The sequence below is a fragment of the Pocillopora damicornis genome, chromosome 14 (genome assembly GCF_964200805.1).
Source record: "Pocillopora damicornis chromosome 14, jaPocDami1.2, whole genome shotgun sequence".
NCBI classification, from domain to species: Eukaryota; Metazoa; Cnidaria; class Anthozoa; order Scleractinia; family Pocilloporidae; genus Pocillopora; species Pocillopora damicornis.
This window is the reverse complement of record NC_142683.1, coordinates 9,523,121-9,547,867: the sequence shown is the minus strand read 5'-3', so window position 1 is coordinate 9,547,867 and position 24,747 is coordinate 9,523,121. Positions and strand designations below refer to the sequence as shown.

Genomic DNA, 24,747 nt, shown 5'->3' with positions numbered 1-24,747 from the left:
GTTATGTTGAATCTTTGCATTCAGGGAGAAAACGCCGTCCGAAGAGTCTCGGCGGCATTATTTTAGGGACGCATTGATAAATTCAGGAAGATCTACTGAACAACGCGCTAAGAAAAGTAAGAGAATATAATCATTAAACTCGGAAACGACAAGCTTTACCGTTATCGACAGCATAGCCGTGCGAAACGTTTTTTTTTAACAGCTTTATTGGGCATGACTCATATAACAATACTATTACAATATACGATAGAAATCGAAAACGCAAGATACAGCAAGAATAATTACTGAGAGAGCAACGCAGAAGAAAAGGTCGTGGACCCAATAGGCCTTGTGCGAACAGGACATAAGGACCCGTACGATGCACCGCCCGTGGGATAAAAAAAGAACACTGTTAAATATTTAGGAGGAAACAATAGAAACTACGGGTGAGAAGGGCAGGATCGCACTATTGTCCAATTACCTCATGGTTATGAAAAGTACTTAGTCTGGTTCGGCTATGAGAAACAAAGCGAACAAAATCATGAAAATTGAGATCGGTAGATCCATTCAGACAGTTGAAAAAGACAACGAGGTCTTTGAGTTCACGGTCATAGGTTCCCCGTATGACGTCTCACTATTATATATGTTGTTTAAAGATTCACTTTCTGGCCCTCCTTTACACTATTTCAATTGAGTTTTGAGATATATCTGGTCTGGGGACGAAACTTGGGTGGCGTAGGACAACTGAGATTTCATAAGTGTCATATAGAATGATCGCCTAACTGAGACATCAGCTAGCAGCAAGCATGTGCGCTTCAATAGCCCAAGGAGGTTGTTGGCTTTAGCGATAATTGCTTGAATGTGTGGTCCAGGTGAGGGAGCTGGTGACTTTAACCCCAACGTCTTTCTCAGTGGACACACACTCAAGCTTTTCATTGTGAAGCTTATAACGGAAGATCGGCGGGCTCTTTTTTGCGGGTAATGGTTAACACCTTACACTTTAAGGCAAAGCGGATGTTTTTATGCCAAGTCCACTCATATATGCAGGTTGAGGTGTTCTGCATAGACATGCACCCTACGAGGGTCTTGATTTTGCGTTATAGTTTGGTGTCGTCAGCATATAGGGAAGTCAAAACATCGCCTATCGCTACATTTGGGAGGTCATCGATAAAGAGGTGACAGGGACCCATTGCGTAGTTGCGCCATCAATAACAACTTGTTGGACCCGCCCAGTAAAGGAGTCGGCAAACTAGGATAGCAACTGTCCTGACACCTTATATGACCTTAACTTGGAAAGGAAAACGCGGTGGTCGACGGCGTCAAATGCCTTGGCAAAATCCAAATAAACCACGCCCGTCTGGGTGTTTTTGTCAAGGTTTTGTCCGATAGTATGTAGTACAGATAATAACTGAGTGACAACTGAGCGATTCCTTAAGAACCAGTGTTGTAAAGGAGTGACTTAATCATTAACGTGCTCAAACAAACGACTAAATATGCAGCCTTCTAAGACTTTGCTAACAATCAGGAGAAGCAATCTCCACTAATTTCATTCAAACGTGATAAAAACATAGGCAACATTTTGGTCAGAAGTTCATTTCAAACGATGCAAAACTTGTTCTTTCATTCATAATGTAAAGAAAATTTCGGGACCCAAGAGATCCACCAAGATCACTGATCACTTTACGTGCATCTCCGCCAATATCATCTACGGTATAACTTGCAATAGTTTCCTTTCCGTTGAGTAACTTCCCTCTGAAGCCTACTTCCTGTTATTTCTTCCTCCGTGTGCTTGCAGAGTTCCTTTACATACGCAATTGTTCTTTTAATTTTTGCACTGCGCCGAGCGATTATTCGAGGAAATACGGATGTTGATTTATGCATTTTTTCAAAGCTGTTAATTGGTGGAGCAGGTTAAAAAGAACAATGGCTGTCTATGGTGAGAATATATTAATAAGTTAATAATTTGAAACACCACGGTCAAGACTATGGCAACCGCTTGCCCAACAATCGTTCCAGAAAGAAACAGTGTAAATTTCTCGCTAAATTAGATTTCTAACGGCAATATGGTATGAATTGCTCGGTGGCAGGATGTTTTCTCTGCTTAGTCGAGGATATGGCACATATGATGGTAAAGCTAAAAAAGACACTCAAGAAACCCGGGAACACAAGGTAAACCTTTCAGTCACTGATCATTTGCAGTTTGTGTTGTTCCATCGCGCGGGCTGCCGCATCGTTTTAATACGGGGCCTCAAATGTATTTCATGTTTTTATTTTATAGTTGATAACACATCAGTAACTTTTTGATTGTTTGGCCTAAAAAGTCGTAGTTATAATCCAGCTATCAAGCGTGAAAGCTAGGCCATCTTTTTCCGCATTTTGATCAGCAAACTAATCCCTCCAGCTAGTGTCGCTCAATTAATATTGATCGAACAAAGTTAGGCTGAGTGTGATATTCAGCTAAAACTTAATCACGATGTTAACATTTCTGGCTCTTGGAGTCACTATTGGCAAGCTTGTTTTATTTTTTTCTGATTCACCCCGAAGAAAGTTGTCTGAACTACAGAATAGAAGAAATCTCACTGACACCCAAAGCTGTTGTTTTTGTTGACACCTTACCCACAGCAAATCACTCGATGTCTGATTCCACTCGTGCTTGGGATTCTGCGGGGTTAAATGTACAGGCGCCGAAAATATGTGTTCTGCAGAAGAGTAACATGGTAGGCTCATATACTGAGTCAGAGTGCGCAAGAAAGATGATTGAGACAGGGGCGATGAAATTTCTTGCCAGCGTGAACATTTTGGTCAGAAGCAAATGTGTCTTCGACAAAAGCATTTAATGTTGGTGCTTTGTGCACCAATATTAAATGCATTTGTTTGTCAATTACAGTGATATAATTTACGAAATCAATTCAATCAATTTAGTATAATTCCTACTATTTTGAAAATTATGTGCTTAGATGTATGGAAAGACTATACTGACATTTATCCCTTTCACCACTAAGCATGCATTCATTTTACATTTACATTACACCCTGGGTGATTGTTAAATCTATTACATTCATTTTAAATTACTGGTGATCTTTGTAATCTGATTGGTACTTATCGATGCAATTCTTTTCACAATTTGTATCTTTTTCCCTGCCTATAAGACAGCTTTACTTAAACACAACAACCAATCAAATTTCAAGGCTTGTTTAAAGAGAGTGATCCAAAGTACTGCGTTTCCAACTTTTTACAAACCAGCTCATGCCTGATCAATACTGGATTGATAAAATATTTGTACAGACTTAAGAAAAAAACTTTATTGTGAGGGATTTCAAAATAAATGTAATAAAGTGGTAACTGAACTTTGCATCATGCAATTTTGGTCTAAAATCTTACTTGTAATTTCAAATCTAATCAAATACAGAGCAGCTCAATACTGGATCAATAAAATATTTGTACAGACCTTAAAAAACTGTATTTTGAGTGATTTAAAAATAGATGTAATAAAGTGGTAATTGATCTTGTGATTTCAAATCTAATCAAAACTATAGCAAAATTCTCGAACCTTATTGGTTATCACCAGCCTCTTTTGAGGACTAACAAGACAGTACACAGGTCATGCTTGTGACTGGATAATGTAATAAGAAGGTATTACATCATGTTTGTGTAATTGGAAAGTGCACATCATTTGCATGCCCTGTTGTGGCACATTTTGCAGAGTTAGCTGTTGTTTTGCTTATGAAAACATTCAACTGATGTCTAGTTTTATTTCTCAAATTTTGTCATAGTTTTGATTAATTGGTAACAGGACCTTGTATCATCTTATTCCTGGCTGTAATCAAACTTGGGATTAATGATTTCAAGCCCTGAGAAAAGCCATAACAACACATGAAAAAATATAATTATTTTTCACGTTTTCACACCACTCAGTCGTGTGGATGAATGAATGGCAAATCAAGCCTTACAATTCTCTATCCAATTTTCATGGATATTGTCAACTAAAACACTGAAAAATTGGTATCGCTTATTGACAGTGATGTTTAAAATTTCCATGAAGGGAAGGAAAACCAAAATACACAAAGAAAAACCAAAAGCTTCGTACTCAGTGGCTCAGTGGTAATGGCATTCCTGTAGTAGTGATCACTTGTAGATATGGAATTTCTCTTCTTGTGTTCAACTAGATATCTCACTTGTTTGCTGTGCTCACTCCTGAGTTATAGAGTAGAACACTTGAAGAGAAATTCCATATCTAAGGACACCATGTATTATTCCCTATATCTCACCTCCTTGCTGCACTCACTCATGAAATATCCAGTTAAACACTTGAAGATAAATTCCATACCTACACACGCCATGTTCAATTTTCTATTTCGTATCTACAGGGTGGTGGATTATTTGAAGTGAGCACTTATTTGAGGTTGGACACTTAATCAAATAAATAGAGGAAATAATAAAATCATAACTTTGATTCAATTCATCATGTCACTTTCTCTCGCACACTATTATAAATGGTTGCTTATCCTACTTGTTGGACATCAAATTGTACTGTGATTTTATTTACAGTAAAAGATTTTTGGATTAACATGGAGTTTAGATAAATGTTACAAAGCAAAATAAGTAAACTATCAAAGCTGTTGACAAATCTGCAGTTTTTCTTGACTGTAATTATTCTATTAAGGCAAGTTCTCTCTGTTTGGATCCAATCAAGTCAAAGTCAAGAAACTATACGGAAGACTTTCAGGCTAAAAATGAACCACACAATGTTTTCTTTTGTGGTTTATTTGTTTATTCTATATGACTTTCTTTTCATAAGTTCCCACCTGAATGGTTTTCAGTTGTGTCAAAAGACTCTTACAGAATGTAGATGACCAATCAAAAAGGTCTTTTATATAAATTCTAACTTCACTATATACTGTATCTTCACAGAAGTAAAGCTGAGCATATTAAATGTGGGCTATTGATAAGACTACTGTATTTCTCTGTTTTTAGTTGCATTCAATGTTTTCTGTCAATAACTGGTCATCCAAAGGAAATCAAGAAGGGTTGAATTTTCATAAATTTTTCTTTGGAGCACAAGTTGAAAAACAGTTTCAACTATTGTCTTAAAAGTAATTAAAAGTAATCTCAACAGCCAATGAGAACATGATATAACAAAGAATCTAATGAGCACTCCTAGTAACAAACAAACATTAAAGGATTGTGCTCTGCCCATTCTAAGGGATATTTATCAGACATGCCATAATAATTGTTTATTTATGTAAGCAACAATTAAAATCATGGAATTGTGGAATAAAAAGCATGAGCAAATTTGAAGATACTGAAATTAATTGAACAAGCTAACAGGATGAGTGCAGTTTACAGTATATGTGAAGTTTATCACTGCTAACTATATTATTGCTGGTTGGTATGAAAAAATAATTTTATTGTCCATGAGCTGCACTCTTTGGAATTGATTGTTAGTTTCTAAGCCTGCCAATGAATTTGGAGAAATTTTTGACTGTACACATGGTTAATGATGCATGCAATGGTGGTTAGCTAATTGTTTAATAAAGTTTGCTTTGAAAAATTTGCAACTATTTCAAAGTGTTACAAGGAAACTTGCATTGATTGATGATTTTGCACTTTGATTGCAAGAAGTTCTCTACTAACTAATAAATAGCAGTATAATGAGTGGGAATTTATCCAGAGTTTGTCTCTTTAAGGAATACTTCTCCCTGGAGGATCTTCATTTACCACCAATCAGATCTAACTACCAGGCCCTGGCACAAAAAGATATTGGTGAATATGACTCAGGACCAAGATATGAAAACAAGCCTTTTAAACTGCCAAAAGTAGAAGACACGAAGCATAGTATAAGAAATGTTCCAAAAACATACACCACTAGAAAAGGGGCATTGCTTCTCTATGCTGAGGATTTCTTTCTACCAGGATCTCCAAAACCAAGAAAGCGCAGACGGAAGTATAAAAAGCAACAAACCATGAAGCTTAAAACAATTGGTGATTTAAGAAATTACATATTGGACTACAGGAATGGGGTATGCCACTTTTTTCTTTTTTTTTTTTTTTTTAATGTGATGGCAAGCACCAATTAGAGGGTTCCTGGTTAGATTAAACTTTCATACTAATTGGCCATATGATGATAGATCATGGACAAATTGATCATTAATGCTCAGAAATAAGTGGCTATATTAGCCATCATTCAAATAGAATTTTGAATTAACGCTGCATAGATAATTTCCAAAGGGTCTTGATAGTAGCAGGCAAGTGAAGAATTTTAAGTAAAAGACAAAACTTTTAAGTTTGTTAGACAAGTTTTGACAGAAACTTATGTAATCTTCAGTTAATTAATGTACAAAGCATTGGAAGTTGAATTTATAATAAGTAGAAAAATGCTAATTATGATAAATGGTGACAACAAGAAAGAGGCAAACCATGAAAGTGTGAGAATTAAGAGGATAGATTTAGATTTACATGGTGTAACTGTCGGTTCAAAGAGGGCTGTTCTCTTTGAATATCATGTAGCTTCTTTTATCTTGAGTTGAAAATCAGTAGAGGCATGATCCAAAAAATTGGAAGCTAATCTGCTGAACACAAAGTGCGACAATGTTCAGAATCTTGCAAATGTTTGGAAATGTCACTGGCCTTGTCACTGACCTTGTCACTGACTAAGAGCTCTCTAACATGTGTGGAAAAATGCCGGCACGTTTCGCTGGCAGAACAGGCATTACAGCCGGTACATACAAACTTACAAACCACGTGTGAATGGAGCTGGTCAGGTATAAGGTCTTTCGCACCAAACAAGTTGCCAATCTTGAAAGAAGAGAAAACTAGCTTGATATCCAAGTCTTTGCCATAGTGCTTAATAAAGTGGTGAATCTTTTTCTGAGTGATAGGAGAAAAATAGCCTATGTAGGGTAGCTTAAAGTAAAACATAGGTGAATTGGTGGGAAAGGAACCCTGGGGATGATGCTTGCTTTGGGTCCCAGTGATGTAACGGTTTATAACAGGTAATTTAGTGTTAACAACTGAGTTGAAAACGTAAATTAGCCATCATAAAGGGTAAAAAAGCTGATGTTTCGAGCGTTAGCCCTTTGTCAGAGCAATGGTGAAGGGCTAACGCTCGAAACTTCAGCTTTTTACCCTTTACAGTGGCTAATTTATGTTTTCAACCCAGTTGTTAACACTAAATTACCTGCTATACTCTCCCACCGATGCAGCACCACAGTTTCTTTAAAAACTTACCCCTTTATTTAACGGTTTATAACCTTTTCGATTCAATGGGCTGGGAAAAGATTCTTTTTAAGAAGATCAATTAAAATTTTTCAGCCAAAGTTTTTCAAGATGTTCCATAAAAAGATTAGCTAAGACGGGAGCAAGGGGAAACCCCATGGCTATGCCATCTATTTGATCATAGAAAGAACCATTAAATTGGAAATGAGTCTGGGCAGCAGCTGTAGTGAAGAGGCTTCTAAGTTCAGGTTTACTTAATTGAATCTCAGAATTGCCCTCGGAAATGGAATTGAGTGCTAAGTCAATACACTCATCAAGGGGTATGTTAGTAAAGAGACTTTCAACATCAAAAGAAACCATTTATGAGACATAGATAAAGATTGGATGTCCTGCACAAAAGTAAAAGTGTCAGTGGCAGTCAGTAATCAGCTGGAATGTGAGGCATTAAGAGACTACATAGGTACTTGGCCAGGTTGTAATAATTATTGTATATTCTAATAGAAGAAGGTCGTAGATTCTTGCTGGCTGGGAGCCTTTGGTGTAGATGTTTTCGTACACAACGTTGTCAAGATGACCATTTTTCTTCAGTATTCAGAGGAGTCATTACAGTTGACCTTCTCTCAATAGGGTGGGATCACCCTTAATGGGCCAAAAATTGGAAGTGTCATTGATGATTTTGAGGATACCCTGGTTGTAATCTATTGTGGAATGGTATGAGGAAACATAAGAATAAGCCAAATGAGAAAGATCCAAAGCAAGTTTTCTTGCTTGTTTAGTGTCTCTCAAGTTCTTAAACATAGGCCAGAAATCACTCAGAAAAAGGTTCGCCCTTTGACCTGAGTCACTTTGTTCACTTGAGAATTTCAACTGTTTCAGCTCAACAAAACTTTCAATTCATTCATGACCTATCATGTAACAGAGTCCAAAAGGTATCCAATTTCACTGGTATGCTGTTATGATACTGCTTACCAAATTCAATCTTACGCATGGGTGGATGTTTAATGGAAGTAAAAAGAACTTTGCAGGGTACTAGTTTTTGACCGGATGATAAGCAGTAATAAACAACTAATAAGTGCCTTTTTAAGTTTTGCACCCATATCATGCCCTCAGATAGATCCCGCTTCCCATCCTCTCCCATCCCCTGTCCCCCTCCACTGTGCAGGGGGGGAGCTGTAATAGGCTAATTTTATTGGTGACTGTTGAAAGTTTCCCAAGCTCTGATTTTTGCTTTTCTGTCATCTAGGGTGATCCCCTTTTTCTTGCACTTCTTGAGAAGCGGATGAGTGGCCACAAAGACCAGTCAGTAAGACCAGGCTTTTCACCAAAACGTTACATTGCTACTCTTGGAAATTCACTGGAAGAGGACACTTGGAATCGTTTAGCAGCTACAGGATCATTTAAGGACCCCTCCTTGTTGACCTATATCCCACAAAGGACTCCCGAACATGGTGAAGCTGTTTGTAGTCTTTTTTCAGGGAAACCACAGCCATATAGTACAATGTCTCTACCTCCTATTTCTCCTTCAAGTTCAATGCTTGAAAGCTCTTTTCATTTTTATAAGAATGGAATGTCAACCGGTGCTGCATCAATGATCTCTTTAAACAGTGAAACTGAAGAATATGCACCATCTTCAAGGGCTTTGAGTCCAGCAGAATCACTGAATGATCGTCTGTCAGAGGTTGAGTTTCTACCCCAAAGAAAAGACCCATATAGTCAGTTAAATTCCACTCAAAAAGAGAATCTTTTATCACAACTTTTGCTACAAAGAACTTTAGAGTCAATGAATTCTGATTTGTCAGACCTCCAAGGATGGGTAACCAATTATTCCGAATCTGGAGGAGGAATGGAAAAGGATCCTGTCTCTGTGGTAACAATATCAAAAAGTAAAGCAAAACACAGAGGAAGCCTGAAATCAGGCTCTTTGTCCTCAATACCACGTTTGCCACCCATACAGTCTGCAGGTGCTCGGCCTTCAACACCTGTTGAATTGAAAGAAGAGTCACCATTGCCGCAGATATCAATGGAACAAACTATTCACCAACAACCAGATATCACCACTGAAAAAGATGAAACTGATAACATTCTTGATCCTAGTTCTGTCCATCTACATTTAAGTTCAATCTTGGTGGATGAAAATATTCCTTTTGTTGATCAGGGAGATCTTCAGGGAAGATCGCAAGGTTAGTAACATGTAATTAGGTTAGTTTTCCATGAGCTATAATCTTCTTGTAAGCTAACTTATTGTTTGCTTGATAAAAAATCCCAATTCAATTTTAGTAAACAATCTTGATTTCTGAAATGTTAGAAATGTACCTAAACTTACTTACATGTATGTGTAATGAATACCATGTGATCCAATATACAATAGACCCTGCCAACTCATACTCCAAGGAGAAACAAAAAATGGCTTAAGTTAGCAAGGTTCAAGTTAGCTGATAGTGATTGGCTGTAAAATTGGGTCAAAAGAAATCCAATCTTGTTTGAGTTACCAGGGGTTTGAATTAACCCAGTTCAAGTCAGGGGGTTCTTCTGTAGTTTTTATTTTGCACCTACTGTGTCATTGATTTGTGTTCATTATCATAATGATACATACATGTAATAATATATAAATATTGTGTTATCTGTTCCAGTATTATGTTATCTGTTCCAGTATTATGTTATCTGTTCCAGTATTATGAGTTGCAGATTTTTTTTTTTGGACATCCATTTAAGACTAAAGCCCCAATTGCTTAGATGGTTATTAGCTTGAGGAATTTCTCCCTATAGGTGCTCACCAATCCTGTTTTTTTTCTAGAATTTTGTCATTTACATTTCTCAAGTCAAATGTTATGTCTCACTAATTAGGCATAATCTTTAATGTAAGCTATTGTGTCTGGTATTCAGCGAGGGGCAGTTCCTGATTCTTATACTAATTTTGCATTCTTGAATTGTTTTCAAAACACTGGTATCTCAGGGAATGTTTCATGGACAAATACATTTGCTGTTTTGGATAACCATTAAGTTCAATGCATTTTCCAGACTCCTCCTCTCCTGTCTTGTAGGTGATGGAGATACAGTTAGTTATTCTAAAGAAACTACAGCTGATATTGAGGATGACATGAAACAAGAAGATCAAAGTGAGAATGCCAGCCAATCAGTGATCATGGGGAAAAGCAGTGAAGGTACCTCGTACATTTAATATTCCTCCCTTTATTTTCAGGGTTTTTAGGAAGAACTACATGTACAAATACAGAGCAAAAAATTTTTAAATATGGTACAAAAAATGACCAAAAAAAACAACCAATGATGCAAGACTGCATAATTATAAATTCATCATCTGTCATCTGTACTTTTAAGAGTATTTTAAACTGAATAATGTAAACTTTTGCAGTATAGCATCATGAGTTTCCAGATTTGACATGGAATATGAAGTATACTGCTTTGTGGAGAATTACATGAACAAGTATTGTATTCTACTTTGATAAACTGCTAGATTGTCCTACCAAATTTTATCGGATGTCTTCATAACTTAGAGAGAGAGAGGAAGAAATTGCATTAAAACTGGGGATTTTTTGTCACAACTTCAACCTATCAGAAGAGATTGATTTTTAACTGCCCCTTGCAATGTAAGTACATTACTTACAGTAGCAATGTGAATAATTAAACTTATCAGTTAGAGGGAGAGTGCCTTGATATGACACCAAATCCAAGAAAGCAATTCAATGACAGCTTGAATGCGACAACTAGAAAAGAGAATTACATTTAAATTTTGTCTTCTGTCCCAGAATCAGATCGTCCTGGGATTCAAAGAAGACCAAACAAATGGAAAGAGAATTCTGGCTGTGAAAATTCAGTGGAAGATCAAGTGATGATAAAAAGTGATGACATGATTGCACTTGATGACATTGTGCTGAGTGAGGACACTACCTATGATGATAAAAGGCAAAGTACTCAAGGAGAGGAGATCAAACATAAGCAGACATTAGAAAATGTGGACCAAATGGAAGAACATTCTGAAGATGACAGTCAGCCACAGGTGCAGAAGATAGACATGGCAGAATTAGATCATACACATACAAAAGCTGATGATGAGGATGAAGGAATTGGAATTGATGAAGGTGTGGTTGATATGAGTGAAAAAATGGGAGTTGCTGATGACAATTTGGCAATTACTGAGGAAGGTAATCTTAATTTTTATTTAAGGAAATACAGTGTATGATATCCGATCTCATTATTAAATTACCTTTGATCGGAAAGTAAATTTACAAGATATTGCAGATCTTCTCAATGTTTTTATGATTTTTATTATAACATATTCATGTTTACTGCATGAATTGACAAGGATACCTTGTCACTTTTCAACTGGAGTGAATTCACATGAACGTTACATTAAATGTTGGCATATGTTACATTGATAGCAATGTTGCGTGATGTGGTGATATATTGTGTTCTAGGCATCCAGACCAGTCAGGAGAACACCTCATTGCCACCAGCTGAACCTCCTTCCCCAATAAGCTTGGAGGAACTTCAGGGGGAGGCTCGAACTGTGGCCAGTAAAGTTCTTAGTCGTCCACAATCAGGAATGGTGTTCATGGAGGACATAAAAGCTGCCATTGCAATGTGGGCTGATCGCCTAACAAACCTTTTAGGACCCCCTCGACAAGGTATATAACACAATGTCAATTTGTCAATGCTATGTAAAGAAGGATTTTACAGATTTGCCTCTAGCGTGAGACAAGGGGAAATATTTGAGATCAACGGGATTTTTTTTCATTCCTTTTGGTGTTGATAGCAAAAAAATAATGAAATTAGGCGAGTGCAATCCAATTTTATCTTTGAAGCCAGCAATCTTTACCAGTGCACTTCAAAGTTGAATTCAATTAAACTTAATATGTTAATTCGTTTTACGAATGTAAACACCCTTTATGCTGTATTGAGAAAGACCTCCACATAAATTGCTTAGGCCCTTCAAGCAAAATTACCGAAATAGAGTTGAAGAGTGAGATACCCGCACGAAATACAAGTATGTAAATATATGTGGTAAGAATATATTCTCTGTCGATTAAAATTTACGTTTCGTATGTTACAAATACATTGTGGATCGTGTGAAATGGAAACTCTTTCGCGGTGTTGATGCCATATCTATCTTGATCATCAGATTTATAGCTTTACACCAGTCTTTGCAATTCATATTGCATGGGCTCTGATCTACCTCCAATGTAAATCAGCAGGCACGAGGCTTGAGCTTGTCCTTTGTTCTGGGTTTTTTTTCCCTTTTGATCTCTCTTATTTTCCTCGTCCTTTTACTGCAACGCATAAGTTAACCAGAAATACTATCGTCACTTCTGTTTATCCAACACTTACTTCTGTTTTAAGTTGTTCAAGTTAATTTTGTTTGCTTTCAGCGGAACGTGTCAGCTCTGCTAACCATCAAAGACAACATTCAACACACCTGGCAGCAAAGGAAGGGTTAGTTCGCCATGCAAGGCATCGCAAGATGAGCAGGTCGGCAGGTCCATCACCTGCAGCTTTGCGGGAAGCGCTCAGGATTTCTGGAGGTAAGCAAATTGACAGCTTGTAGCAGATAGTACGTTTACAATCAGTGCAATAAAACGCTAGAGCTTTGAGTACGCCGTAGATAGAAGTTGAAATGATTGTCTTGTGATATCAGGACACTCCACCCCTTCCCCCCGAACTTGCGTAACTCGTTAAGATGTCAGTCATTACTAGTGATTCATATCATCCAGCGAAGTTAGAATAAGTTTGAAAGTGTAAGCTCATGTATGTGTTCGTCACAAATATTGCTACAAACACTCTGTAAACATATAAGTAAATCTGTCAACCCTTTACTCCCTGACATCAGGATCCATATTCTTCGTATTCTATTCTCTACACATTTTCTCAGGTGCGGGCAAGGAGAACTTGTTTAACAATCAAGAGCCGATGATCATTTAGAGTTTATTTTTCTAGCCTTAGTGTGTGATTCAGGGGTGATTTTGTAGGAGAAATGAGATGCTTGTCATTCTTAGTGGTTAAGAAGTTAATAAAGCAGTTATAATTACCAATCTTGTTCTACGAATACTGACTTGGTGACGTGCTTCAGTGCGACTTGGTTAACGAATAAGTTACAACTTTCGGTAACGTTTAAATAATCAAACAAGGATAACTGTCCAAACGATCATAACTAGTTATAACTACTACAAGCAATAGCTGACCATTTTCCTGACACCTTTTTTTGACCATTTTGTGCTGTTAAGCATGTCACTTTCAGTTCATCCACATGTTTGTTTGATAAGCCACAAGTTAGTGCGCTTTTATTTGACAGGTGAAGTGATGGAAATAGAGGTCCTAAAAAACTTGCCACCACTCCCCAAACGATTGAGCAAGACCAGCCAGTCGCAGCCTCCTGGCCTAGATACCAGTGTCCATAAATTCTACGAGAAACGTGAGTTTATTATCCGTGGTTACATGATAGCGTGATGCTCCACTCCATCATGTGTTCCAAAAAAAATGAGAGCAACTTGACTGGACAGAAATAGATCTTATTGACTAAGAATGTTGTGTCAGGGCAGGTTTAATAATTGTTTCTATGATTAGTAGATAACTAGGCAATTGGCTCTCTTGTTCTTTCCCGAAATTGTTGGAGAAGGAGTCTTATATTCATTGGCCAGTGAAGGATTTTGTGAGTTGGCCAACAGATTACAGGCGAAAAAAAAAAAGGCTTAATTGGAAAAAAAAGTGAGCCTCGTTTTGGTTTCCTTTTCGGCTTCTGTTTTGTGAACCCAAGAAGTTGAGTTTTAAAATGTAGCCATTCCGACCTATCTTTCCCGTACTGGGAGATTTTAGATTATATCTAAAATGATTTCCCTGTGCTTCATTGCTGTGTATAAACTCAATTTCTCTCTTGTCCACTCAAAGATGGCTCCGCATCAACCAAACGATCTGGTTCGTCTAATGCAGCTCAATCGATACCCTGGGAACGGGTTTCAAATGCTGACGTGCAAGTTGACGTTTTTAGTTATGCAACTAAAGACGAAGAGCCTAGCTTTCATAGAGTTCAGTTTGATGAGATCGATGACGAAGAATCAGATGACGAGGATGAAGAATTCAAAACAGCTTTGGATGCTGTTGTAACAGAGGTGAAACAGGACTACACTTTGATCGAAGCAAGGTCAAGAGTGGAAACTTCGTCCCCAAAGAAAGAGCAGAAGCCATTTCAGTTTCCCCGTCCGGCAGAATCTAAGCCGCCAGCTGGTCTCCAAAACAAACAAACACAAGGACAAGTCAAAGGGAAAGCCAAGTCAGTGCCCGCTAAGAAAAAACCTGTTGTGAAAAAAAGGGCAGGCAAGAAATCAACAAAAGAACCATCCAAAGCCTCAAATAAAACTTCGAAAACAGGGAAAGGGAAAGGAGAGACACAGAAAAAAAATCATCAGGAAAAACAAGAAAATCTTTCTGACGTAAAAGCGGCGGAAGGAGAGAAGACTGACCCTTTAAGAGTTGACTCGGAAACAGGTGAACATGAACCGGCAACATCACAAAGGACTGTTGTCTCGTCGGCTCTTTCTGGAGTTACCTCATCTAGAGTTTCCTCTAAAGCTTCTGATGGGTTAAGCGAAAAGAAAACTGCAGATTCGCCGTCAGAAAGACACGATACACCAGTTGTTGAGGTTCCTTTTCTGGCACCTAAACCTACTGAGCCTCAAATTATTCAGCCAGAACCGGAACCAGAAGTAGAGAGAACGCCTGAACCTGAGGAGCAAAAACCCTCTCAGGAGTCTAGAGCAGCTAGAAGGGCAGCGGAACGAGCGGCTGCCGCAGAAAGAAGACGCCAAGAGGTCGAACGTAAGAGAAGGGAGAGGGAAGAGGCCAAGAAAAGAGCAGCTGAGGAGGAGACTCGATTACAGCAACTTAGGCTAGAGGCTGAAGAAGAAATGAAGAAAAGGGAAGAAGAACTTAGGTAAGACTGTGAACAGTGATCAATGCATGTCTGCATGTATAGTTTCTATCTGAAGCTGAAAGCACAATGATGGTTAAACATGATTGTAAAATCTGAAATTTCTTGTTTCTCATCACCATCGACCGCTCTCTCTCACCCACCATGTTATAAGAAATGTTCCTTTCAGCGCACATTTATTCTCTTGCTTGTGCTTGTGTTCGAGCATGTGCTTACAATTATACTTGTGCTCGCAGTTATGCTTGTGCTTATGCTTACGTTTGTACTTGTGTTTCGTACATCCTGCTTTGTTCATGTACATACATTGATGATTATGCTTTTGATTCAACATGAGCTATCCTATCGTGCTTGTGCTTGTGCTTATACTTACATGTATGTAGGTGGTCATTCTCGTACTCATAAATATGTTTTTGTACATGTGAATGCTGTTTATTAAGAATTAATTCATGCTCAGTGAGCGAGTATCAAGGTATGAAAGTGCCTAAATTACATGCGGTGGGACGTTTGGAGAGCACAGCGAGAGTAACCAAGAGCAACGTAAGAGCGACTTTTTTTTTCAAGACCGCGTGAGGTCTGGTTTAAATATAAAACAGGACCATTTCATTTAATTTGGAGCTCACGGCACGCTTCTGAAAATCACCTATATTTCAAAATCTAAATATCGCATTTCGTGGCAAATTTTCAAGTAACATTTTTCCCATGTGGTGTAACTCGGTTCAGGTCAAGCTCAAAATAAGTGGAAATAATGTTGTTTTCTAGGATATAAATATAGTTTCATTTCCGACACAATTTAATTATGCACCCTGTTATTAAGTCCGGATTCCAACCAAATTTTAGCAGTTAGCACCGTGTTCGATCAGGAAACCAATACAGTAAGCTAAAATTGCAAAGCTGACGACGACAGATTAATTTTTAACCTTGCTTTCGTTTCAAATTCTCATCCATTTCCCATGGCGAAATTGTTTACTATAACACATTCCATAAGCTAGCGGCAGGTGTCTGTTTTTCTTCGCATATTCGAACACACTTAAGTTTTTAGAAAGTTCTAGGATAAAATTGAGCCTTATTGTGGACTTGATATAGGATAATTCAATCATTTATACCGGTAGATCAACAGTTATCTGTTGAAGACGGAAGGCAATCTGATAGTAATGTAACACACCTAAGTGATTGTCACGCAAGGCTAAACTTCTTGTAAGAAATTTTCTTGTTCCCTTCTTGCGATTTTTCGGCTACGTAATTAGCACTTTTAACAACTTTTTCATATGCTGATATAAAGCAGACTGGAAACAAACAGTAATTAGCACCAGGAGTGGGGACAAGATCGGAATTCTACTGTTACACTCACATACCCGCTCACCCACTCACTCATCTCGACGATATGTTTGGCTTCGCCTTCTATAGGAGGTAGTAGCCACAGAAAAGAAAAACTGGAAAAAAGGTAGCAAAAAACGCACGTTTAAAAATTGTTCTTTAAAGTGCCTTGCTGAATCTGCGATCAGTTTTGCGTGATTATCCTTTAGCATGGCTGGATAACTCTGCTAAAATGCACGACATCTTTGTGACCCTCTCCTCCACCCAAAACCCGAAGAACATCGATGCCTGGAACAGGTCCTCTGGTCCGATTGCTGAAAGGTGTGAAGAATTGGCGCTTGAGCTAAAATTTATTCCAATCGGGCCTCAAAATCGTAATTGCCGACAAACTTTCGGTGTTTAGAAATGACTTAACTGAAGAATCAAAAGCGTCACCCTTTTGTCGAAGTAGTAGTTTTATCTTGCGAACAGTATCCCCAACCAATGCCAGAAAAGACTGATTTCCACTTCTGAAAGTTTTGCAACTAAAACTCTCAATTTGTGAAGAACGTTCTCTACTCAGCTAGGATTCTTTGTTTGTATTAGTGATTTCAAATGACACAATGTCCATCACACTTTTATCTTCAATTCTAGTTCACCTTAACTATCTGATTCCGTCTTCAGCTCCACATTCGGTATTCTTCTGCTATTTCACTCATTTTGAACTCTGCCTCTGTTTCGTCTGTAGTCTGAATTTTGATCATTTTCCAGGGGTTCCTTTGTTATTCTTTTCTCTCTCTCCTTTCCCCTTTTATGTTGTTTGTGTTGTATCCTGCTTTTTGGCTCTTCCAAATAATGTCACTATTTACGTATAACGGCAGCACTATTTAACTCTGCACGAGATCGCCGCTGCGAAATAAAGCAAGTCTCACAGCGATGACTAAGGGATAAGAAAAATATATTGAAACTATAAATTTGGAAAGAATTTTCAGATGTGATTTAGTGCAATCAGTTTTTGTAATGTAAGTATTAAAAACTCTCTACTTTTCAGTGGATTCAGTCTTTAATGATAACTTATTCTACACTATCATATGAACAAGTTTGTTGAAGCGCTATTCGCGAATGTTCTTGGCAGAAAAATTGCAAGAAAGAAACAAAAAGTTTATCGTGATGGCAATGCGTTAAGCTTCTTTAGTACTCTCCAAGCTTCCCAAGTGCTTCCATACTTTGATATCGACAGCTTGAAGCATACACCAACTTAACACAAGCCTGTGCTTAAAGTTACATAATATTCTCCTGTTTATATTTTTGTTAGCAAAACTGCTTAAGTCAATTTTTTATTCATGTACTTATGTACGTTTTCTACTAATGCTTTCCGCTTACGCTTATGCATTTGTTGTTTCTTGTGATAGAGTGTGAACAAGTACAATTTTGTGTTTGTACCAACTTGATCGATGCGCTTGTACGATTATCAACTTGCAAGTCTAACTAATGTTTTGGTGCATTTCGTGTTCATGTATGACGCTACTTTTTCAGGAATAATTATTTTCAACAATTCGAGCGTAAATATCGACAAACCTAAATCCCTTTCATTTCCCTGTTCTAGAACCCTTCCATTTCCTTGCTCTTTTCCCAGAATAACGTGCTCACTTATTATTTTGGTTTACGTGCATTTCTAGTGTTGTGGCTATGCTGCTTGATTCGTTGGTTCCCTCGAAGAAATCAGAGAGCCCAATGCGTTATTGCCAGTGAACTTTTGCTTGTTTTGTTCACGGCTGATCTTTTCCAAATTTTCAGTGAAGATCTGCCGTATTATGTTCACAACTTGAGAAGATTATGCTTGATTTTGGCAGAAAGTTAGTTTTGGTTTTGTTCAGGGTGATAATGTATTGTTCGTCTTTTTGAAGGCGAAAACGAGAGGAAAAAGAAGAAGAAAAACGGCGGAAACAGGAAGAGGAGATGGAGCAAGAGCGGCTAGCGAGCATTAAAATTGAAAGAGAACGTCGCGCGAAGGAAGACTGGAAAAAACGACAACAACAGGTACTAGCACAGAGAAAACTCGAAGAGGAATTGCGTAAAGAACAAGAGAAAATAGAGGCCGAACTTGAGGCTGCGCGGCTAAGGGAAGAAGAAGAGAGAATTAAAGCTATGGAGGAGTCAGATAGGATAGCATTCCTGGAGAAAATGCGTCAAGAAGAGGAGGAACTGAGAAGGCGACTGGAAGAGCAGAGAAGGAAGGAGGAGCGCGAAAGGAAGCTTCGAGAGGAAGAGAGAAAACAACGAGAAGACGCTCTGGCTTTACTTCGGCAGAAGCAGCTACAAAGACATTTGTTTATCGCAGGAATCCTCAAAGAAAGTCATTACCTTTCATTGTCCCAACGATTAACCAAGGCCTTTACGTTTTCATACTTTGATCTTATTCCATGGAATCATTTGCAGCATTTAAAACCTCCGCCTTCTCCAGTCCGAGACCTTCTTCACTCGGTTAGAGAAAATATCCCTCCAACCATACTGGAAGAAGACGAAGTGACAGAAGATTAGCATATGGAAAATTATCACTTCTCAGAAATAGTCTTAAAAACAAAGAAATTGGTTCATATGAAGATATTAAAATTGAATTTTGAAAGCTCCATTGATTATTTCTGTCCATTTCCTTCAATAGCAGGCTATAATAACGATGACAATAGATGGGAAAGGGGAATTATGCCTCGGAACCACGTTGCCTTTATATTCGCTACTAAAGGGAATTATTTTTAATGTAAAAAAGACACAACGCGCGCCCTTACTGGTCATATATCCGTCACATATTTGCCTGTAAACACATAGAAACCTGGAACTCTTTTTTTTCTCAAGCATTTCAGTGGTCCAGAATCGTAAATCCTCCAATTTGATTGGCTAATTCCGCGCGCTTCAGCGATCCAAATTTTGCCGTCCAGACCCCGGGTACGGACCGCACCGAGTTTTGTTATTTGCACATTTCAATCTTTTCACGAGAGAAACTAAAAGATGTAAACATGTAACAAGTGACTCACAGTAATGGATTCAGACCACGAAAGCTAACAAAACGAAAGCGAATTTTATTGTCTCGAAAAGGAAAACATACTTCAAGATAAACTATGTTCCTTGTCTAACGCTGAGCAAAGCTTTGAATTTAACGACAACTTTTCTACTGTAAATTGCACATTAGAAACCGAAAGAATTCATAGAGTAAAAGCCGCATTAAATCCCCCCTTGTGTAGCGAGAAAAAGTGCCTCGTTAGACTTCAGATTTTCGGTGGAAGAAATACTAGATTTACACACCCCATTGCAGCAAATAGACAAACAGACAATAGTAAACAGTACATCTGGTCCTGATTTTGGTATTGTGCTACCAATGTCAACTTCTCGATCTTTCTTAAGAGAAAGAAAAAAGTCCTGAATACATCCATTTCCAATCAAACAGTTTCCTATATATTGTTGTTCTATTTAAAGTTCTTTTATTTATCTTGATGACGCTGAAGACATTTAAGATTTTACGATTATTGTTGAAAGGAAGATCGGATTGCCCATTTTCATGGAAAAAGAAAAAGTGTCTACCATTGTGTATTGAAGTTTATATTTTTGGTCTGAGTGAAATTTTTCTGTTTGTGTAGCACGGTTGTTCAATCCTGATTGATCGAAAGCAGTGACAGTATATTTTGATGAGGTACTTCACTGTTTCAGTTGTGACCTGTGTGACACCAGCACGTTGCTTTTTCCCTTATGAACGGTCTCAATGAAGAGACTTCTGAAGGTGTATCGTTATTGCTGTGCTTGCCATTTTATTTATCTTCCACATTATTTTCGAGAATCGACGACAGGTATTCATCATGAAACTTTTGACCAGGTTCTGCCTCTTCCAAGGTCTGAATCCTTCGGATCTTCTTTCCCGTTGATATAGGATATGAAGGCAGTCTCAATGATTGAGCAGACTGCTACTGACTTAATCGCATTAATTATAAATCGGCTGAACGTTTTTAAGATTGCAAAATCTTTTCATCTTCAAGATACTGTTTTGCCGCGATTGACACAGCGATCACGACAGTGAACTTCACATATTTCATTAGATTTGAACTTGGATCAGATATCATTGGTTCCTTAATGACTTTTTTTGCAACCCATCCGATTCTGGCGATCAATCCAGTCAAAGTAGCTGAATCACTCGATGTTTTCACAAGCTTACAATCAGACATTTTTTTTGATAAACAGAAAAAAAAATTAATCCATTGGCTTTATTCTGTGGCTGTGTTGGTCTAGCCTGTGGTTTTAGTTTTGGTTTATTAACAAGAGCCAAGCCTTCGGCCGAGGCCCCAGAGGGCCATCAACTCTTTTCTTTTATGGTACAGTCCAGCCAGTGAGAGAACTACACTTGTTACTGAAAGAATTTGAGTGAGTAAGAATGATGATAATGTTTCTAGTTTTGGTTGCCCCTTAAGGGCCTGGCCAAAGGCTTCTGGTTGTAATCCTGCTGCTCCCTGGTTTGCCCCTTTCAAGGCCTGGATCTTTTGCATCTTCGGATTGCTTTAAACCTCCCTTTTTCTTATTTTCCTGTCTCACTCTTTTGTTGTATTCAGCAAGCGGTTTGCCAGCTGCAACACGCCCTGGGTCTTTGTCTGGTTTTGTCTTGTTTCTATCAGTTTAAGTCACCCGTTGAGCCTCTACGAGGCCCCGCCCCTCAGGGCTAGCACTATACGGCCCGGCTCAAAGAGCTTGAGCTAGTGCTTCTTCGGTCTTAGGCTCATCCATCTTAGTTGTTGTTACTTACTTTTAAGTTCTTATTCCAGTTCTTATCAAGTTCGTATCAGGTACCTACACAAGTTCTTATCCAAGCTCTTATTAAAATACTTGATAAGAACTTCTTCAGTTTCTTCACAAATACTATCCTTTTCTAACTATTGATCAGGTACTCTAACTTTTTTGGCAGTAAGAAGTGCAGCACTTGCGATTGCCATGTACCTTCCACAATTTAGACTCGATCCACCGCCAATCACTCTGAGTTCTCTCTTAACCATGAAGTTATCATTCAAGTCGTTCAGAAGTTTTCCTTGATCAACAGGGAGAAAATGAAGCAAGTCTTTGAAGATAAGGAAGTTTCGTATCTCTTGAAGTACTTCTCGACATCTTGTGCAGTAAGCTTCTTGACTTGATCCTGGGTGAGAGATACACCAACCATTTCCTTCCACTTGCAATGAGAACAGCGAGCTGCTCACTATGTTCAGAATCACCAGCTGATTCAGCTTCAAGAATGTTCCAAACATCATTAGCAACGTCTTTTTCATTCATATCCATTATATAAGATGTTGTTAAATGTTAGATCAATACTGAAGGGCTGAAGGGGTGGCGAAATTAGAAAATTGAGATGCGAATACTTCACTCTCTCTAGGTTTGCTACAAATTCCTTCTGCTCATCTTTCATCAGCTCGCCCGCGTAATCCTCGAAAATCATCTTCATATCCTTGGCAGATGGTGTGTAGAAGATAAAAATTACAACTGTGTTCTCTGTGAATGGTTTTGCGATGCTTGTCATCTGTTTTGTGAAGACCCAAACGCTGATTCCCTTATGTCCTGCGCTGAACGCTAAATTCACGAGTTCATTCGTCCTCTGCTTCACATCTCTTGAAGCAGCACAATCATCGAGAATGATCAGTGTATTTGTTCTCTTAAACACAAAACTGATAATCCTAAGCCAATCATCGATCTGACGTTGGAGTGGGGTTAGGATAAGTAGGTCCTTATCATTTTCTGCGAAGCCATCATATGCATTGTTGTGGATGAATGTTGGACAGAGGAGAAAGATGTAATCAAACTCTCCTCAGAAAGTGGTGCTCAAGAGATTGACCAGGTATCTTGTCTTTCCAGAGTTCACTGGACCGACCATTAACGCATTGAATGGAATGTTATCAAAATTTATATTTTTTTTATTGATCTAATTGATTAGCACTTTGCGCCAGGGGCTGCTTGGGCTGTGAAGTGGCCCATGACCCAAAGGGCTCCACAGTCTAAGCCCTTCGAGCCGGACCGAGTAGTGGTAGTAACCACAAGCAAAAGGTGCTGTCTTATCTTCAATCGTTATTTTCTTATCATCATTTGCACTCAAAGCTATTTATTTTATCGTCTCAAGGAAGACCTCATGCCCATGTGTTCTGATTACATTCATATTCCTCATTTGAGTATTCCCACTGAATTTTTTTTCGCTTCCCTCAAACACCATGTAGCTGAGAGAACACTTCAATGATCTTTCTGTCAGCTTCATCCTTCGTCATTCCCACGACCTCACCCTGACACGTGATCCTTGGGGTAATTGCCTGTGTCAAAGTTTTCTTCAATATCACTGCGTATACCCTCGTAAAAGTCTTCAGTTTCAATCTCCCACATCAAGCTGTCAGTGCCCGTGAATAAAAGTTCTGCTTTTTAGCCATATTTCTTCTTGATGGTAGTTATAGTGGAAGTCATACATCAGTGTACTGCTGATATCGAGGATGCCCATTCCACAATAGACCAGCTTATCAAACCTAAGTTTTGTCTTCTTCATATCAATCGCTACAACATCTTCATTGAATATCGTGTAATGCTTGAAGTTTGGATTTGCTGCAAGTTTCAATGCATTCTTTCTAACATTGACTAATCTCACGTCCACACGACTCCTGATATTTTCCATAGTTTTTCCAAAGACAGTTATTCATCAACTTGAAGAAATTTTTTCGAAGTCATCCTTTGCATTTGCACGCAGCTTCATGTTGAGCTCGATGTAGCTCTCAAGCCAAGGCTCTTCTTTGAGGCTTATTCCCCTATGAATCTTTTTTATCCTCAAACCTAGATCGAGATATTGTTTGAGTGCGTGATAAACCACGTATCTCTCCTCATCATACAGATAGAGAATCACTTTTTTTAATTTATTGCTCATTAAGCCTCTCAGGCACAAGCGGATAATCGTTGTGAAGATCGTGTAGCTCTTTCAGATACTCAAGATTCACCTCAAAATCACAAGAAATTTCTTGCCAAGTGTGGAGGTCGGTCATCCATTTGAAACCTCTTACAGGAAGAGACTGACATATCGCCCAACCGTAAAGATTGGTTGCATCGAGATAGGTTATATATTTCGTTAGCTTTGTTTCATCATAAGCTTTACTCATTTACTTGTTGTTTGCCCTTCCATGGCAATTTGATATCATTGAAAAACCTCCCCGAATTCCTTTTTCATATACATCAGCAGCTTGTCAACACCACTGAAGAGTTTAAGCTCAACTTCTGTCACCTTCAATGCACCAATCCAAGCCAATCCAGGAGCAGAATAATACCAGGCAGGTTCGAGCTTATAATTCTCGTAACAAACGTTTCTGAATTCTTCAAACACGTATGCAAACAGATAACATCCGTTTTGAGAAAATGGTTATGGTAATCACCCATCGTCTTCATGTCAAACTCTTTGTAGACCTTCTCAGCATGCTCATAGTCTTCATCAGATATATCACAGTCATTCAGCTTTGAATAGAACTCTTCTTTGGGAGGTAGTTCTCCTTCATGAAACTTTTCAATGCTGCTCATGTAGCCGTATGGATACACACCTTTCCGGGTGACTAATGGATTTTGTCTTCGAGTACCTTCTCAGTTTCCTTCAGCTTCTCAAGACTCAAGTTTGCGACTAAACTATCGAGGGAAGAAGCCATGAAATTGAAGTTGTCGATAAAGCGAAGCTCGTTCTTAATGTCAACTTCTTTACCTTCTTTGCCGATGAAAGGGCCAATGACGACATATTTACTGAAGCTGATGTACTTCTCCTCATTATTGGTAATGCATTAGATGTTTCCTCCAGCACTTCAACAAAGATCTGAGCAACATCCTCATCCTCACTCTTGGCTCTGTAGATGACTGGCTCTTGAGAATAAAGCTTATCATCGAAGCAGACAACGTGATAGCAGAACCCACATGGTTTATGCTTTTTATATTTATTTGTGAAACTCGTCACCGCTTGGCTCGCATATGCCAATCGGTTCTCTAGATGATTCAAAGTCAGAGCTTGACTTAATGGGATTAACTGCTCTTAATATACACTACTTGAAGTATTAACTATCCTTGTCCTTGATATTTATCACTGCTCTTCCAACTTTGTCGATTCAGCCATCCCTTCTTGGGATAGGAAAAGTGTCTGTCTTTGTCACGTTGTTCACTTTTCTGTAATCTATGCAAATACGGTAACTTCCGTCTGGCTTGGGAACAAGTATACATGGAGAACTCGAACTACTGCAGCTTGGGTCGATATTGTCGTTCTCTAGCATATACTTTATTTTACCCTTGCGCTTTATTGC

General features: G+C 38.4%; 1 protein-coding gene across 1 annotated transcript; it reads left to right on the top strand.

Moving 5' to 3' along the window:
* The first annotated feature begins 1,931 nt into the window (after window positions 1–1,931).
* LOC113673054 (uncharacterized) lies at window positions 1,932–19,055 on the top strand. The gene is made up of 10 exons (XM_027189408.2): window positions 1,932–2,148; window positions 5,667–5,999; window positions 8,438–9,374; window positions 10,236–10,355; window positions 10,959–11,354; window positions 11,628–11,837; window positions 12,579–12,731; window positions 13,499–13,618; window positions 14,092–15,133; window positions 18,331–19,055. Exons 1-10 carry the CDS (start codon window positions 2,068–2,070, stop codon window positions 18,962–18,964), a joined length of 4,026 nt encoding a protein of 1,341 aa, XP_027045209.2. The 5' UTR covers window positions 1,932–2,067; the 3' UTR covers window positions 18,965–19,055.
* Window positions 19,056–24,747: the final 5,692 nt, after the last annotated feature.